The sequence below is a fragment of the Agelaius phoeniceus genome, chromosome 1, assembly GCF_051311805.1.
Source record: "Agelaius phoeniceus isolate bAgePho1 chromosome 1, bAgePho1.hap1, whole genome shotgun sequence".
Taxonomy (NCBI): Eukaryota; Metazoa; Chordata; class Aves; order Passeriformes; family Icteridae; genus Agelaius; species Agelaius phoeniceus.
Genome location: NC_135265.1, coordinates 56,693,145 through 56,712,801, shown reverse-complemented (window position 1 = coordinate 56,712,801; position 19,657 = coordinate 56,693,145). Strand labels below are relative to the sequence as shown.

Genomic DNA, 19,657 nt, shown 5'->3' with positions numbered 1-19,657 from the left:
ATGTTTAGGAAACAACAGATTGCATATAAAAATAGAGGTCAAAAATGCAATAAAATGTTGTCCTTACCATCTGTTTTCTTTGATTCATCCCCCACACTACACTTATATTTTCTGTCCAATTTGTTGTCTTTCTTTGATTCACCTAGAAAGAAGCAATAAGAAACATTTAATGCATTTTAATGCTTGTAACTCAATGAAATTGCAACACCAAAGGAGATGTTGTTCCTTAGAAGGAAAGGTCTGAGTTCAAAAAGAATTTAATTAACATATTTCCATAGAACAAAGCCCCAGAAAACATGGATCCAAGTCCTACAGATAAGCAAGTATTAAAATCCACTTATAAATTTCTTCTAATTATCAAAACCTTTTAAAGTTATATGCAAACTCACAATGCCTCTGACTGTATGTTGGCCATTAAAAACTTGATCATAAGCTTCATTTCAGAGTCTGAAACATTCATGCTTTCAAAAGAAATGAGAACCTGCAAGGCTTCATCATAACTGTCTGTTTTAAAGAACCATCCTAGATACCCTTAACACGCCTATGTAATTTTGCCTTATTTTCTCTTACCAGATTCCTTTTATCCTCGATTCATTTGTGTTGGTATCAGGAAACAATCATCCTAGCACTGATCATTGCCTTTAGAGTCTATGTAGCAAACAAAAAAATCAAGGCCTTTGGCAGACCAATGGCTCATGCAGAATGAAAATAGCAACTTAAGATGGGGTGTATTTTATGAAGCTAGGAATGTCAACCAAGAGTGACTCATTTTTTGGTCCTCTATTAGCCATACAGCAAAGCACATCAGATCTTACCAGACCATCCCTTCATTGAAAGAGAATGTTGAATGCTAGATCAAATAAAAACTTAAATGGAAAGCTGTAGCAGAACAGAGCTATTTCAGCTGCAGTATCCAAACAGCAAGAAGGGTCTTTCTCCTTTTGTGATGCACACCTCAACACAAAAAGCTGTAAAAGTCTCACTTCAGAATTTTTTACATGTCAGGCTGTATTACAGTGATGCTTATTCCATTTGTATTACTATTTTTGGTACTATAACTACTTCCTAGCCTTTGGATCAAGATTAAAGGTATTAAGTGTTAAAGAGGATATTATCTGCCTTCCAAATACTCATGGGCAGTGGATATTTATTTTTGGAACAGCTGAAAAAAAAGAAAAATAGTAGAGAAATGAGGTCTCCCTCTTCCACAATGTGCCTTAACATTAGCATATTCATTATTCTTGGACGGTAGTGGATCAATCTCTCTCTCCAATTACGTTTCATCATAGTATAAAAGAAGAATTATTTTCAAATCCTAAAATATTTAACAAGATGGAACTAAAGCATGTTCTGTTCAGTTTTTATTCAAAATTTTTCATGTTTCTCTTCCTAAGCTCACTGTGTGGGTGAAAAAAAAATGAATGCAAGATGATGCAGGACAAGCAGCACCCTCCTCAGCTGATCAGACTGCCGCTGACTTGGGGTCTTCGTACAGAGAGGTTATGAGCAGATCCAACAGAGTTTAGGTGTCTGTTTGATTAAGGTGGTCTTAAAAAAAGGGTGTAATCTTCAACTGAAACTAATATGCACAAAAGTACTCTTGCATTTCTTCCACCATCATACAGCTGATGATAATGATGAGCTAACAAACCTTTTTTGACCATTGCATAAAAAAGTTGCTTGACCCTAAGTGTGTGCAGGAAAAAATGCTGAACATCTACACATGCACTGTTTCAGAGTTTGATCTCTCAGAGAAAGCACAAGGCTGTGTATGACAGAGAGACTTTAAACTCACTGGATAACACAATTTCTGAACTTTCAGTGAATATTATGAAAAGGGGACTTTTAAGTAATGTAATATCTACCCTGCCAGCAGCAGAGCAGAATAACGATCATAATGATCTTTTTGAAAGGGATTACAGAGGCAGAGAAATAATCAGACAAATATATTAGATGAGATATTAACATGTAGGCATAAAGGAAGCTGTGGTAAATCTAGACATACGAATGTTAAGATTTCATCAGTCCCCCAGAGACTCTGCAGTGATTGCTCCTCATAAAGGCCTTATCCCATAAATAAAGGAGAAGAATCTCTTTTCCTGAGGAAGACAATAATTTTCAGAAATCATTGTAATTCCTTTCAGAGCACTTTTGACACCTGCAGCAGAGACAGACTGTCGAAAAAAGTACTAGCAAAATCACTAGAGCACACTTAGTTCCCATATTGCTAGAAGCATGCAAAACAAAAGATTGCAGAAATAAAGTCTGGTGCGGTCTAAAGTCTGGTGCAGACACATTTCATATGTCCCTGACATTTTTGTCTTCCTGAGGGGCCCATTCATGTTCACACATGTAACACTGTCTGAAGAAACATCCCATACATTAGAGAGAATGACAGCTTTGATCCCAAACCCTTCCATTCTAAAAAACCCCCTAATTACAAAGGAATTACTGGGCCAGCAACCCTAAGAATAAAATCAGGAATGTTTTAAACCGAATTTCTGCATCTCCTGCCATTTAAACTCACTGCTTGAGCCTGGACTTTCAAAGCCTAAATGTCCATTCAGTCTTTTTCTAAAAGAAGGCTTCTGAGTGGTTTTACTGCTGGTTTTGGACGGCATGATACTAGCCAAGTTTGTGACAAGACCCATGTGGCTGTAATGCTATTTTTTGATATTGGCTCCAGGGAGCAGGAGCTGTGCAGGAAAGGACAGTGTAATGGCCAAGAGACAAGGGATCTCTTCTGTTGGGTTTAATAAGTTTTTTTCATGTGTAATGGATTTTTTTCCCACCTTTTTTGGGTGCAGAATGGGATTCTTATTTTAACTCAGTTCCACAGCAAGTTAGAAAAACTGGAATAAATTTTTTGTGAAAACAACCCTCAAAAAATAAAGGCTAGTGGTTGTCCTTATAAAAAATAAACTGAACAAGGGAAGGATAGATAAAATAAATCCTAAAAAAAGGGTGGAGAAAAATTATCTGTTCCAAAACATATTTTGATCTGAGGCTCAAATCAAAGATGCATTTAATTGGCTTTAAAATGAGTTTAGAAGCCAGCTTTGGCTTCTCCTATCAGTTACTCAAGCAATGACAATGTTCATTGAAGCAGGTTATTTGCTTCAGCTTTCCGTGGTCTGTATCATAAGAGGCTACTTCAGTTCCATAAAAAAACCTAATTTTTCCTTTTCCAAGCAAGGATGGTGAACCCCATCTACAGAAGAACACTACTTGGAATTTAATTTAGTTTCTGATTCCCATATGTAGGTGACTATGCGTATGTTCAGGAAGAGACTCTGGGCCCAGGAATGCTTTTTCAGGACATCAGGTTCCCCTATCACTAAAGTGAGTTACTGGTTTTAGGGCTGGATTTATGTTTCAGTGGAAGAAGAGAACTCACCATTCTGGACATGCTGTTTCTCTTCTCCCATAGTATGATGAGGATCCATTTTCTTATCTGTCCTAGCTGCATTTTTCCCTTGATAGGCTTCATGTTGGCTCGTACCACTTTGCCAAGTGCCATTTACAGGATTCTTACTGGAATCTGTCCTTTTGCTTTCCCCAGGATTTGCTTCTTTGCTCTTTTCTGTCTTTGCTTCTGTGACATCTTCACCTGGCTTCCCATCACGTTCATCTCTTTCCTTTTCATCTGTTCCCTGATAAGCTTTTTCCTCTGCTTCTCTCTTAGCCTTTTCTTCTGCATCCTCAGCAAAGAGAGCAGCCAAGCAAGGAAAGAAGTCACAGCTATAAGTAAATTTGACAAGAACAACTCACGTATCTAAATCTACTTCAGCTTTTCACATGCAAACAAATTTACTTAAATAAATATAGGAACTGATCTGACAATGGAAAAAGAACATAAGAGGACATTTAACAAAATATTCTGAAAACAACTGGTTTTCAGGGGACAACCCTGGTTGTCCTAAATGTATTTTATGTGTATGTCCTTTTCTTCCCATTTAAAGTTCACCTTGAAAAGGTGAACTCAAAATTCTTGAATGGCAAAAAGAGATACTAGCTACTGAAGGCTGTAGGGATGTCTCACAGATTTCACAGAATATTCTGAGTTTGAAGGGATCCATAGAATGCAACTCTAAAGTGAATGAGCCATACAGAGATCAAGCTAAGGCTCTAAACAACTGAGCTAATCTTGGGGTCTCATGGCATACAGAAGGATTCCTCTCGTTTGGAGATCTGAAAAAAAAGCTTTATTCTGCACCTGAACCACAGGACAGAACTTTGTCTCAGGAGAATTTTGCCTGATACAACATCATTGGACAAGTGTCTCTTGTCAAAAGTAGTGTCAGAAAATACTTAATGTAAATGGTGCTTTGTACATTAGAGTGTTTGTTTTTTCAGTTCCTTTGTTTGTTGCTCTTTCATGATGACCATTTAGACAAAAAAACCCCAGTCGGTAATGATCTCAATTTTATCACACAGTATGAGAAATTTTTATAAATATCATAGGTTAAAAACAGCTCACTGAGGCTTCTAGGGACAGTGCCATTACCAAAAGGGAATACAGTATTTTACAAATAATTTATTATAGTATTAAGCTACAAAAATAGCACTAATAGGTTCCTCCCTTTCTGATCCCCAATTACTATTTGCTTTCAACAAACAGTAAATGATCCTGTATTCTCTTAATAATAATTGTTTTTATTGGCAATGCATCTTGACTGCAAGACACCAGTTTGTCAAGGGTCAGCAATTTAAGCCTCTGCTGTGTGGTAGGCCTTGCTACAAGACGGGCAAGGAGGGTGATGCAGAAACTTGCTGCAAGTCAATAGAAAATAGCAGCTGAGCAAAGATACTGCAAGTGGAGTGCAAAACCAGTTAATTAGTCCTTATCCCATACAAAGGTATTCTGGGTTGTATGTTTGTATAACTCTTTCAGGATATTAAAAATATGCATGCTTGTACTGCTAAATGTACCTAGAAACACAGAAATTATGTAAAAGTCCCTCACAAGTCTGTCTTGCACATAGGATTTTTATACTGTTTATTCTTAGTCAAGAAAATATATGTGGTACATGGTGAAATTCAATTCTTAAAACTAGTTACCTGTATTGTAACTTCATTCACTCATCACTTTTATATCGCAAGACACTGAACATGTTACATGCTTTGCCTTTTTGGTTAGCTTTAATTTGGTCCATAGGGAACTGCTAGATATTAAATAAAACAAAAAAACAAACAAAACCAACCAACCAAAAAACCCACAACAAAACAAAAACAAGCAAAAAATACCCCAAAACACACACCAGAAAAAAAAAAAATGCACAAAAAAAAGCACCAAAGCCAAACAACCCAAAAAAAATAATTCCCTGGGAAAAAGATTTTAAATTATGCTTTTGTTTTCATCTTCATGGAATGCCCATGAAGTGCTTTTCCTTAATGGCAAGTTTTAATCACAAAGGAAAACTTGTTTTGAATAATACATGATTTCCTGAATCTTAAGACAGGTCTTTCAATTGGAGAGAAAAAAATCTGCTCTGACACTTTGGAGAACTGTGCCAAATACCTAAATCACAGTCACATATTACATTAAAATCAAACTCCTTCCATTTATATGAAATAAAACAACTCTATTAAATAAGAGATTGAGCAACAACCATTCAGATCAAAGAATTGTATCACAGTTTCATGGAGAAAAGAAAAAACAGTGACCTATTCCTTCTTTTTTTTGCTCCAAATCTGATCTAAATCACCTAAGGGCTCTAAGATACCTGGCACAATCATTCATACCCTTGAGCTGAGGGAAAATTATACCTAAATAATTCTCAAAAGATGGCTCTCAGTATTTCCAAAATATCTCAAATAATAGAGATTTGCTAATGTCTAACTTATTAGACATTATAATAATGTCTATAGTAACCTGCCACTTGTTGCTCCTCTTAATGGTCCAGGATATTTGAATAAAAAATAGTTTCCTTATTTTGCAGCTGCAGTAGTCTTCAAAAAACTGCTTTCAGCTATACACTTTCTTAGCTATAAACAAGTTATCATAATTTTCATTGCTGTACTCTGCATTGTCTACAACTAGTTCATATGTTTTTTCAACTGCGGTGGCCAAAACTGGACACAGAATAACACTGAGGGCCTTATCACTGCTGAAAAGGTGATAAGAATGCCAAAGGGGTCTTAGAAGCAAAGTCTTTTGAGGAGATTTTAGTGTGTGTATGTGGGGAGTGTTGCTTTGCTTTGTTGGTTGGTTTTTTTCAGTGGTGGATGTTGGTCAGGATGTTTTTCAGTTTCATGACAGTATTGAACCTTAGTCAACCTTCAACCAACACAGCCCTCATATTCTTCTGAAATATTAGCAGTCCTTCCCAGACTGATGACATCACACACTTTCAGCTTACTTCCTAATTAATTTTCCAAGTTATCACCAGAAATATGAAACCAGCTGTGAATATTCTGTCCTTCTCCTCTGAACTATCCCCCAACTACCACCCATCTCTAAAAGTACCACCTCTTTGCAACCTGAACAATTAATAAATATATAAATACATTTATCTATTTTTATCTATACATTTTTATATTTATCTATATCTATATTTATCTATAAATATAGATAAATCTAGATTTACAAATACCATTCCAACTGTTTTTGCACCCACTGAGTCTGATCTGTGACTTTAGGGGAATTCCCTTTAAATTTTTTTCTCTTCCCATTGTTCACATTCTATTTGTTATGTACACTTACACAGTATAAGAAGAATATAAGGCACAGATGAGTCACAATGTTCCTATCTTTCTGAATTCAGAGTGGGTTATTGAACTCAATAGGTGGATTCTTTCAAACTAACAGTTTGAGAATGGTCAGACTGAAGATGAGTTTCAGGGAGAGGAGGTCAACAGAATTTTATTCTTTCACTAAGAAGCCTGGCTGTTACCTTTGGTGGCTTGTGCTTTCCATTTCTCCCTGTTCTGCTGCACCACCTCAGTCCAGGTGGCTTTAAAACATTTGAAGTCCACAGTGAGTACGGAGCAGTTGAGTGAGGCACTTCCTTCGGACCCAGTGCTCTTGACACTTGATCTTTTTACTTCAGAGTGACTAATGCTATTCAAACTAGGACACAGTATCACAAAACACAGAAGAAATTAGCATCCCATACGCTCAAATACAGCTAAGAAAGAATAATGGTTGAAAGTCAGATAACAGAGCTACCCTGGAAAAACTAAGCTTGAATCCCTTATCCTTCCCATCTCTCCCACCCCAGGACAACCAATGTTAAAGTAAAGAGTACAACCTGAGCCAGTATTAGAAATAAAGGGCTGCTTTTCCCCCTCTTATTTTTTTGCATTCATTCTCACTAAGTGCTGTAACTACTTTTATGTGTATCTCCACTCCCTAAATATTACTGGAGAGTCAGCCAATTCTAGGAATCAAATATGTCATAGAAGGAGTCTGCTAAATTTCACCAATGGCAGGTATTAGGCACAGGTAAATCTCTGTCAAGGGCTTGGGGATCTCACTGGGGCTTAGGCATTCATTTCTGTTACAGATCTTACAGTTGACTTTTGATGCTTTATTGTGAACATTTTAACAAAGACAGCATGATTACTGACATAGAAAGATATTAGTGTTTGGTCTTTGTTTGCCCAAGAGCAAAGTCACCTGGGAGAGCGAATCCTGAATTGATAGCCCTACTCTAGGGATCACTAGCCATGTGGCATTTGAATTCCAAGATATGCCTTGTCAATTAAACTACTAAAAGGGTAGTATCTCAAAAACAGCAGTACAGGTTGAATGGTCCAAGACTTCCTACACCTAAACTCCAGGTGAATTGTGGTGATTCTTTGCACATTTGCATAACCTTACATACTGTCACAAAAGTGTACTTATTCTTTCCAGCTACCATTTCTGTTTCAATCCTATTCATACTTCTAGGTGTGGAGAAACAAGTTCCTCCCAATTACTCTCATTACATTCTCTCTGACAGTGACTAAGAGAGCACTGAGAGTGTATCTGATTGCATGGCTACAACCATTTGTGCTCCTTGCCTTAGAAGGTATGACTCAGGCTGATGCCACCCTCCTCCCTCTCGGACCTCATCCAGGCTGCACTTTCCCTGCGCAAAGTTACCTCACGAGGTGAGTTGCAGTGTTGACAATGCAGATATGGGTCTTTAAGCCACAAGAAAGACATACACTGAAGAGGGGGGAAATCAGGGCAGTTGACTGCAATGGCAACTCATAGAATGAAGGGACAGGGTGCAAGGTTATTCACCTGGAACGCCTAAATCCAGACATGCTGGAGAGGGAAGCTTCATCAATTAACGGAGTCACAATTTTCTCTGCCATGTCAGTCAGCACAGTAAAGGTGGGTTCCACAATGAAATCAATGAAACCTGAGCAGAAACACAAGCAGAGTCAAGCAGGCGAGGGGAAGATTTATGTGGAATCTCTGCTTCAGTGAATACAGATGACCACACTGTAAATGACAGTAAAAAAATTATACCTTGAAAGAAGGACGGGCAAATACTAGAAAGGGAAAACTGAATTATACATTAATCCCTGACCCAAGACCCTCAATATAGCATGCAATGAAAGGAACCTATTTAAACATTGGAAGGAAATTCTGGCAAATCAGAACAGAAACACATCAAGACTTGTTTTATAAGAGGAGTAGTGTGATATTAAAGTCAAATTCCTAGTATATTTCGATAAAACTTAAAGTTCACCTTAAAAGAAGAACTCTCTCAAAGAAGAAACAGCAATAATACCAATAACCTTGACCCTCCCTTACAACATCAATATGTTGCTGTGAATTTCCTCTCCTCAGTGCTTGGCCAGTTTTCTCTTGCTAACAATAAAAGAGATCTAGATGCTTTTCCCACATTTTTTAATGTTAAAAAAAAAGAGAGAAAAAATAAAGACCAAAATATTTTCTACTTCAGTATATAGTTTGACAGAAATTAATATGGGTTCTGATCTGAATGTTGGGAAATGCAGACTGAAGAGCTCTGTGGACATAAGGTTATGAGAGAAGGAAAATCTAAATTGTATGATGTCTTGGTTTGAAAGGCCAGGTGTTAGCTAACGAAAGCAGGAGGCTCCCTTGAAATAAAGAATGTAAACCCCCTCTCTCTGAATTATTATAATTTTGAAATTGAGGGCTCTTAGGCAAAGATATGGGAGTAGGAATAACAGTTCTTTATCAGGGAAAAAATAAAAGTGAAATAAAAATGCAGTAATACAAAACAACACTGACAGAGTCAGAATATGACCTGACTCACTGTCAGTCAGGGTGGTGGTAGTAGTCTGATTAAATGGTGGCTGCAGTTATCTTGGAGTGATAGATATGGTTCTTTTGAAAGCAGTGATCCTGTAGAAGGGTGTAGTTTTCTTCTGAAGATCCAGTGGTGGTGAAGATGGGCCTGGTCTTCCTCTGGGAATCCAGTGGAAAGGCTGACTCTGGTGTTTCAAATTTCAGATTATATCCAGGTAGGAATGCTTGGCTCCTCCCCCTGGGTGGAGCATTTCACACTGGGATGATGTAATTTTATCAGTCACGAAGTAAGACTCAATGGTCCATTAACGGAAGATATTTTCTGGAGGGAGGATTGGTTGTGGAAGAGATAAAGAAAACTGCCCCACCTGGTTTTAACAGGTGGTCAAATTAACAGAAGTTAACAGCTCCACCTCTAACAGATGGCAATAGAATACACACCCCAAGCCACATCTTCCATTTCCAACCCAAGATATTATCCACCCCTTATTCTAATACCATCTACATTGTACCCAAATCAATAAACTCTACCCAATGGATCCTTACACACAGTTCTTACTTAAGACTAGGTTTCCCTGAAGTACACAATGGGCTTCTCCATCTTTCTGCATTACCCACCAAGTGTAACCAGGTCCTGGAGCAAGAACAATCCCATGGATGGGTTTGCCTTTGCCTGAGATAGGATTAATCCAGACAGTCTTTCCTAAAATACCTTTCATGTGTACCACAGAAACTTTGTCTCCATGTACTGTGTACAAGAGTTCAGACTGGGCAGGACCAGCTCAATTGATGGACCCTTGGGTGTTGACCATCCAGGTGACTTTTGCTAAGTTAATTTCCCAATTTCTAAAAGTTCCCCCACCAAGCGCCTTCAGGGTAGTCTTAAGTAGTCCATTGCACTGTTCAACTTTCCTGGCAGCTGGCGCATAATAAGGGATATGATATCCATTCAACCATGTTCCCTGGCCCAGATGTTGATAAGACTGTTCTTGAAATGGGTCCTGTTGTCCAACTTGATCCTCTCAGGGGTGCCATGTCACCACAGGATTTGCTTTTCCAGGCCCAAGATGGTGTTCCGGGCAGTATTGTGAGGCACAGGGTAGGTCTCTAACTATCCAGTGGTGGCTTCTACCATGGTCAGCACTTTGGCATGTCTGGGGCAGTGAGATGTAGTCAATCTACCAGGCCTCCCCATATTTATATTTGGACCACCACCATATGGGCTTCACTTGCTTGGCCTGCTTGATTTCAGCATATGTCTCACAGTCATGGATAACCTGAGACATACTGTCTGGTTAGATCCACCCCTCAGTTTCATGCCCACTTATAGGTAGTGATAACCTGGCATCCTGGGCCCATTGGGCTAGGAGCAACTCCCCCTTATGTTGCAAATCTAAGTCTATCTTTGACACTTCTATCTTTGCAGCCTGATCTATTTGCTCTTTGTTTTGGTATACCTCATTAGCTCGACTCTTGGGGACATGGGCAACTACACGACAGACTTCTACAGGTAGCTTCTCTGCCAGAGTGGTAATGTCATTCCGCTCATCAGCACCCCATATTTGTTTTCCTCTATGCTGCCAGTTGGCCTTTTTCCACCTTTACAGCTAGCCTCACAGAGCATTGGCTGCCATCCACAAATTGGTATAAAGGTATAGCTTTGGCCACTTCTTTTCTTTTCTTTTCTTTTCTTTTCTTTTCTTTTCTTTTCTTTTCTTTTCTTTTCTTTTCTTTTCTTTTCTTTTCTTTTCTTTTCTTTTCTTTTCTTTTCTTTTCTTTTCTTTTCTTTTCTTTTCTTTTCTTTTCTTTTCTTTTCTTTTCTTTTCTTTTCTTTTCTTTTCTTTTCTTTTTTTCTTTCTTTCTTTCTGCAATGTCCAGGGCCAGCTGAATGGCCTTGAGTTCAGTAAGTTGATTTGATCTACCTTCTCCTTTGGTGGCTTGTGCAACTTGTGTGGGGCTCCATACGGCTGCTTTCCACTTTTGCTTCATCCCTATAATGCGACAGGAACTATCACTGAAAAGAGCGTAGCGTGTTTCCTTGGCTGGTAGATGGTTGTATGGTGGAGCTTCTTCAGCCCATGTCACTTGTTCTTGCTCCTTTTTGTCAGTGAGATTAAAGTTTTCACCTTCCAGCCAGTTTGTAATTATTTCTAAAATCCCAGGGTGATTCAGGTTTCCAGTATGGGTGTGCTGTGTGATGAGGGCAATCCACTTGCTCCATGTGATTGTAGGTGGCATAGTGGGTACAGGAAACCTTTCCTTTAAACATCTACACCAGCATGGGTAGTCGGGGTGCCAGGAGGAGCTGTGCTTCTGTGCCAGTCATCTCTGAGGCCACTTGAACTCCTTCACAGGCGGCCAAGATTTCCTTTTCTGTGGGAGTGTAGTTGATTTCAGACCTCTATAACTTCAGCTCCAGAATCCCAGTGGTCAGCCTCAAATCTCCCCAAGCACCTTCTGCCAAAGGCTTCAGGACAAACCATTGTTACCAGCTGCAGAGTCAAGCACATTCTTCACTCTGGTCCTGACCTGACTGGGCCAAGGGCTACCACATGAGCAATTTCCTGCTTGATCTGGGCAAAGGCTTATTGCTGTTCAGGGCCCCATTGGAAATCATTCTTCTTGCAGGTAACCAGGTAGAGAGGGCTCACAATTGGGCTGTATTCTGGAATGTGCATTCTTCAAAAACCTATGGCACCTAGGAAAGCCTGCTGGTGCTGGTTGGTGGAGACATTGCAGTGATCTTGTTGATGACTTCAGTGAGAATCTGACGGTGTCTGTCTTTCCAATTTACTCCCAGGAACTTGATCTCTCAGGCAGGTCCTTTGATTTTGCTCTTTTTGATGGCGAAGCTGGCTTCCAGCAGAATCTGGATTATTTTCTCTTCTTTCTCAAACACTTCTGCTGGTGTGTTCTCCCACATAATGATGTCATTGATTGACTGCAGATGTTCTGGAGCCTCACCCTTTTCCACTGTAGCTGGGATCAGTCCATGGCGGATGGTGGGGCTGTGTTTCCACCCCTGAGGCAGTTGGTTCCAGGTGTACTGCACACCCCTTCAGTTGAAGGCAAACTGAAGCCTGCACTCTGTGGCCAGAGAAATGGAGAAAAATGTGTTAGTAACATCAATATTGGTGTACCACTTTGCTGTCTTGGACTTGAGCTTGTATGAAGTTCCAGCGTGTCTGTCATGGCAGCGCTCAGCAGTGAAGTCACTTCATTCAAGCCATGATAGTCTACAGTCAATCTCCAAACTTGCACACAGGACAAATGGGACTGTTGAAGAGTGATTGGGCCTTTCTGACCATCCCTTGGCTCTCCAGCTCATGGATCATTTTGTGGATGGGGATCACAGCATCTTGATTCACCCCATACTGCCAGCAGTGCACAGTCGAGGTGGTAATTGGTACTTGCTGCTCTTCCACCTCCATAAGTCCTGCTGCAGATGGGTTTTCTGATAGTCCCAGTAAGGTGTTTAGTTGCTTAATGTCCTCAGCTTCTACAGCAGCTATTCTAACAGCCCACCTGAGTCCCTTTGGGTCTTTGTGATAACCATTCAGGAGGAAGTCTACGCCGAGAATACATGGGGCCTTTGAGCTGGTCACAATAGGATGTTTCTGCCACTCCTTTCTAGTCAGGCTCACCTTGGCTTCTAACAGGGTCAATTTCTGTGATCCCCCCATTACTCTGGCAGTGGAAACAAGTTCTGCCCCCACATGGCATTAGGGTACATTGAGCACCAGTATCAGCTAACGCTTCATATTTTTGTGGCCTTGATGTGCTAGGCCATCAGATCCATACCATCCAAAAGACTCAGTTTTCCTGTGCCTCTTCCTGGCTAGAGGCAGGGCCCCTGTAGCCCCAGTTATTATTTCTTTCCTGGGCCTACATACCTTCAAGGGGATCTAACTGATCATACAGTCATGGAAGGCTGAGGCTACCTTCACTTTTGTGGAACTCCCTTGGTTAGTGTTTCCCTCCTTGAGCTGATGAACCCATGCTGCCAGGACAGAAGTAGGTTTCCCATCCCACCTTCCCATGTCTTCCCTATGGTCGTGCAGGAAGAACTAGAGGTCAGCTTGTGGAGTGTACCCTCTCTCTAGCTGGGGGATGTTGGGCTCTGACTTCGGGGCCTATGAATTGCACTGGTGCTGCATTAATCTTCCTCACCTCTTCCCTCATCTCCCTCATCTCCTTTTTAAACTCGTCTTCGAGTTCCTTAACCACGGCAGAGACATGAGCCTGCATTGGGCCATTGATCATACTCTCGTAATTTCTAAGCTTGTTGGCGACAGAACGCATTTTCTCTCGGTTGTTATCAGCATTAATCATTGCAATGAAGGTGATGTATTGAGATGACCCTAGATTTGCCAGATTTCAAAACATTTTCCCTGTTCTCCTGACCTTGTCAGGGTCTTTATCATGCTGTCGTCCTTCCCAAAGAGTACTTTCAGTACTGCCACTTCTCTCAGCTGTTGGATCCCTTCCTCAAGGGTCTTCCAGTGCATTCTATGATGGTACTCCTGCACTCTCTCTCTGTGGACAAACCTCTCTCTTACACTCATTAAAAGCTGCTCCCAGAGGGAAAGGGACCCTGGTTCCCTTACGAATATCTGATTCAAACCTGAGTCCTGGGTCAAGGACCCTAAATTCCTGGCCTGATGGTGGCCTCACCACCAACCAGTGGCACACTTGTACCCATAAGATCCCAGACCTGAAGTAACCAGGTTGTATATGCCTCACATCCCCATTGTACAATGTCTTTGTGCAGATTACAGAGACTTTCATATGGCAAGGACTCAGAGATAACCACAATCTCTGACTCTCCTGTGGCTTGTGAGGGCTCTCCTTTCTTATCCTTATCTGGGTGCTCTGATTTCATTTTAGACTTCCTGATTTCCACAGGGGTGACTGCTACTGGCTGTGACTGCCCTTGCAGTTCATCTGGAACCTGGACAGTTGTAATGTCTGTTTCAGTGCTGCACTATTAGACTCTCCCTCTTTGAGGCAGGGGGAGGGCTTCTCACCATCTGGGGAAATGTACTCCTTCAGCACCTGGCTATCTCCTTCACCAGAACTCCCACCCAGTCTGGGTGGTTGATTTCTAAGGCAGGCTGTGGGGCAGGGTCATGCAGTAGGGCAGTATCCCTAGTCTCTGGGGCAGCAGCAGGTTCTGGGGCAGCATCCCTATTTTCTGGGGTAGATATCAGGGTGGTTTTCCAAATCAATCTTCCCTATCTCTGAATGCTAAATAGAATGGGCATATCAGAAACACCAGTCACTGTATGATATCATTGAAAACTGGTGGGGCAGACCCAAAGAGCCGTTTGAAGGGTTGGGAGAAAATTTGCCCCACTGTAATTTAGTCACAGTAACATTATTGTAGTAACTCCCAAAAAATACACTTAGTGTGTGATGTGTCCGCCTTCCAGAGAAAGTTAAAAAACCATGATTTTCTCACCTTATTAACCCCTAAACTGGATAACAGCCACAGTAGCCTTAGTTATAGGACCCATGTTTTGATATTTCTCCCTGAAAATGGGAGAAATATAGCCATGACCATGTACCCTGCAAATGGAAGAAATATAGCCATGACCACATACCCTTACCAGGGTAAGCTAGACCACATAAGGACACCTAAAGAACCTTCTATGTCTCTATGTCCAGCACACAAAAACTATATTATTTAAGAACTGTTATTCCTTTTTCTACCCTTTTTCTCTCAATGCCCTCAAGCCTCACATTGGGTGCCAAAATTTGTCTTGGTTTGAAAAGACAGGTGTCAGCTAACGAAAGCAGGAGGCTCCCTTGAAATAAAGAATGTAAACCCCCTCTCTCTGAATTATTATAATTTTGAAATTGAGGGCTCTTAGGCAAAAATATGGGAGTAGGAATAACAGTTCTTTATCAGGGAAAAAATAAAAGTGAAATAAAAATGCAGTAATACAAAACTGACAGAGTCAGAATATGACCTGACTCACTGTCAGTCAGGGTGGTGGTAGTAGTCTGATTAAATGGTGGCTGCAGTTATCTTGGAGTGATAGATATGGTTCTTTTGAAAGCAGTGATCCTGTAGAAGGGTGTAGTTTTCTTCTGAAGATCCAGTGGTGGTGAAGATGGGCCTGGTCTTCCTCTGGGAATCCAATGGAAAAGAAAGCTGCTTCTCTGGGAATCCAGTGGAAAGGCTGACTCTGGTGTTTCAAATATCAGATTATATCCAGGTAGGAATGCTTGGCTCCTCCCCCTGGCTGGAGCATTTCACAATGGGATGATGTAATTTTATCAGTCACGAAGTAAGACTCAATGGTCCATTAACGGAAAATATTTTCTGGAGGGAGTACTGGTTGTGGAAGAGATAAAGAAAACTGCCCCACCTGGTTTTAACAGGTGGTCAAATTAACAGAAGTTAACTGCCCCACCTCTAACAGATGGCAATAGAATACACACCCCAAGCCACATCTTCCATTTCCAACCCAAGCTACATTAATAAAATGTGGGAGTAGCTTACATATTTCCCTAATTCTTTCAGTACTTCATTTATGAAATTACTTAGTGCTGTAGGTAGCCAAGAAAACAACAAAGTCCTTGATCCCTCCTAAGGCACATAGGAATTCAGGTTACAATTGCTACTGTTAAAACCCCCACTATTACAAATTTTAGATATTTTTAAATTTTTAACAATTAATTTTTCATTAACAATATTTTAATTTTTCTGGGCAAGTCATGATATATTTCTATGCTACTGGTGATTCTTGATCATAACATGAATAACAAAAGAAGTGATCATATGGTTCAGGCACCTGAATTCATGCTTCAATCTACATCTTGAGTGCAAAGCAGTTGAGCATCCTCCTAGTTCCATTTCCCTCCCCATCTTTTTGCTAAATTTTGAAAAGGATGGATAATTAGGTGTATTTTCATGACAATCAAATAAAAAATGTTACTTTTACATTATAGTCTGTAAATCTGGGGACACATGCAGTCTTATCTGAACATGTCAATCATGTGCCTGCATAACACTGTATCAGTCTTATCTACTAAAATTTAGAAAAAAAGAATTCCAGGTAGCTAATCAGAAATGCATGCAGTATAAAGCTTGAACAGAAAATTGTATGCTAGACCACAATGCAGATAGTCCCAGCAAAATTAATGTAATTTTTTTAAGCAACCAACTTATAACAGTGTTAAACGTGCCACGGGAATCCTAAAGGATTATGAGAACTTGATTTATGCATTTGTGGCATTTGTGTGTCTGGCTGTCTCTATGTCTCTTCTATTCTCCTTCACTCAAAAATTATTTACCTCTTAATGACCAAAAAAACCCAAGTCATAGTACCTTGTCATGCTGCTCAGCAAGTAATACCACTGCCATTTGCTCCTTCACCACTAAAAACCCTGAGACATGCAAATCTCTGATACCAGACAGATGAATGTGTCACTAACTTCAGCAGCAGGATGGTGGGATCTGTTTCATGAGATACTGAACAGTTACACATAAACACATTAAACATTTGTGTTTAAGAATCAAGTTTTCCCCGTGAGAGGTCTTGCATCTCATCAACAAAGGTGAGCAGAGGTCCCAAAAGGGACCACAGGTAAACAAACTCAAATACATAGGATAACTTTTCTTTGGTAAGTGGCATTTTTTTTCTGTATTACCTGTAACATTAATAAGTTATTCAACTATGTTACTTCAAAATAGGGATTATAATAAAGTTGGAATCATAATCTGCCATTGTATAAAAAAAATTAGGACTTTATTAAGCATTATGTAACTTTTGCCGTATTCCCACATGCTTTGCTCTCCTTGTTTCCTCTTCCTTTTTACCTGAAGACACTGAGATTTAAATACAGTAATTTAGTTTGCTATTTAAAACCCTGAATATCAAATGAGCCTGAGTTTAAAAGCCTATTAATGGTAATGGCCAGTTTATCATCCTTTTTCTCCTTCAACAGAATGAACATGATAAACACTTCTGTATGCTAGAGACTAAGATGATTTTACCAGTTAATGCTGCATGCTAAGAGTGAATTCCAGGCATATGCCTAGTGTTCACTCGCTATACCTGTGAGCATCAACATTGAAAAAAATGGGTAGAGGACAGTTTCTTTAAAGTTCACCATAAAACAAAAAACCAGCAGCATGCACTCATTAGCCTTCATCCACTGTTTTCTGAAAGTGCGTTTTTATTTCTTGATAGTAAAAGGACAAAAAAAAAATCATACTCTTGCATATATCAGCTGTGAAAGAGGACAATGACAATAAAGCCTGATCTTCAGTTACACAAGTTTCCTAGAGTTTGAGCCAGAGAAGTTTTAGCTCCTGATATGCTTGTTGGAAAATATTAAAGTCTTGGTCTGGTTTTCTTTGCAGTTTTTTTCTCTCCCCCACTCTGAACAAGCAGCTTGACTTCCAAACATAACTCTCCCAGTTTTTGTACTTCACTATAGTACAGAAACATTTGCCATACTCATTCTGTTGAATAAGAAAAGGGATGGTAAATTGGTCATCATTGTTAACATTAATAGGTTTTCAAAATAAAGTTCAATAATTTATATTCATGGGGTTTTTATTTATCAGTTTAAACTGAACAATTTTTTCATAACCTGACACAACAGGAGAAACACGTTCTTTCCTTTGAGGAGTTTTTTTATTCTGTTGGATTGCTTAATTTCATAAACCATACTGCCAAAACCTGCCATCTGTGTTTGTGAGAATCTTTAATTAGTGAAAATGTGTGCCCACTGTTGTTGCATCTACAGTGACCTTACAGCAGCAAACCAGCAACTACAAACAAATTGAGCCACTAGAACACAATTTCTAGACTGTGTCCTTGATAGAACCAAAAGCAAAATTATATTTCACTAAGAACAAAAGTTTTTAATTTATGAGAATTGATGGCTTAGAGCTTAGTGCAGATGACAGTCATAGAATCACTAAGGTTGGAAGGACCTTTAAGATCGTCAAGTCCAACCATATAATAGCACAATTTGGAATTTAGTAAGAACTTACTTCTGCAAAGAAATGTAATTACTATTCCAGGAAACATTTTTTGAGACTATGAATTGGGTAAATAAATAAATGGAAGGAGATTATTTGTCTGAGAATCTAGCCTACAACTTTGAAATTCTTATCTCAGCAGATAGCCAGAAAACAGGTGGTTGCAATTTAACAAGAGGGACATAAAGAAAGACACTGTCAAAAAGTGCAGCAGACTGAGAAATTAATAATTTTATAATGGTAGAAGGCAAAAATAAAGAGTAGTCTATTAATGTCAATGGATTACTAAACTGTACAAATGAAATAATATATGACTAAATAAGCCTGCCTTTGCCTACTGACAAGTGCCTCTAAGGTAAATTGTATTTCTGATGGTTTAATATAACAATAATTTTGCAGTAGCTTGACACAAGGGGCATCAGAACAGAAGATTCTTTCCTCTTCTGGTCTTCCTGAGCAAAAGAGCCCAAAAGGAGAGGACCAGGAGAACGGGTTCCCAAGCATACACAAGGCTATGTAGAGGGACCCTGGGGAAAGCAAAACTCCTCTTCCCTGTAAGGAGTGAGGAACATATCTGAAAGCTGATAAAACAGATGTGTAAGAGAAGTATCTACCTGTAACTGCTCTCACATCAACCAGAGAGGGAGAGTTTTTTTTCTCCCGCAGCACAGCAACAAGCCTATGTCTAGGAGTCTTCAACATGAGTTTCAGCTGAAACTGTAGCACTTCAAGTTTGTTGCTGCTTTCCTCCACTGAGCTACTGGCTGAACACACAATTTCTGGTAGGTTATTGTTCCAGAGGAGTAAATGCTACAAGCCTGGTAACCAGGCCAGGCTTGTATAGGGCTCTTCAAACTCAGATTCTTAGGTGAAATGTCTAATTTCCAAAGCCAGGAAAATCTGGGATGCTCTCTCTGAGATAATGGCTTGCTTACCAGGAACAATGAAATAATTTTAAACAGAAATAGCTCTTAGCCAAAGATATGAATTTCTAGTTTCCTAGATTCAGGGAAATCTTTGTTTCACTATTTGAGAGAAATTTCTTGCTTTAAATTTTTATTTGCTTTCTTTAATATGTTTTCTATCTTTCTGGTTTTTTCAGTTCTCTCAATTTTAGCATCCATGTTATCTTTCCTTTTTCATTCCATTTAGCTACCTATACTCCAGTTGAGGCTGGAACATGTTCATCTATCTTCTTCACTTACTTCAAAGGTATAAAATCCACCCACAAATCCACCTTTTCCATGTTCTCTTCATTGTACCAAGCCCCCTGAATAGTTTTACTAGCCCCTCTTGTTCTTTCACTAAATGTGAGGCTTGTTGCCTCATGCTTCCCCTACTTTTTCACTCAGTAACTGAAGAAGAGGTAGAGAAAGTGCTGTTAGTGACTCCGTAAAAAGGTCTCTTTTTCTGAATTGGTG

General features: G+C 39.6%; 1 protein-coding gene across 1 annotated transcript in view; it reads right to left on the bottom strand.

Moving 5' to 3' along the window:
- PDE1C (phosphodiesterase 1C) overlaps positions 1-19,657 on the bottom strand; it is a 274,035-nt gene that overhangs the window by 16,891 nt on the left and 237,487 nt on the right. Inside the window, exons 14-17 of the mRNA XM_054629572.2 lie at positions 8,234-8,354; positions 6,897-7,072; positions 3,398-3,694; positions 68-142 (exon numbers count right to left, since the gene is read on the bottom strand). Coding sequence (XP_054485547.2) covers positions 68-142; positions 3,398-3,694; positions 6,897-7,072; positions 8,234-8,354 — 669 coding nt within the window. The remainder of the gene's footprint in view (positions 1-67; positions 143-3,397; positions 3,695-6,896; positions 7,073-8,233; positions 8,355-19,657) is intronic.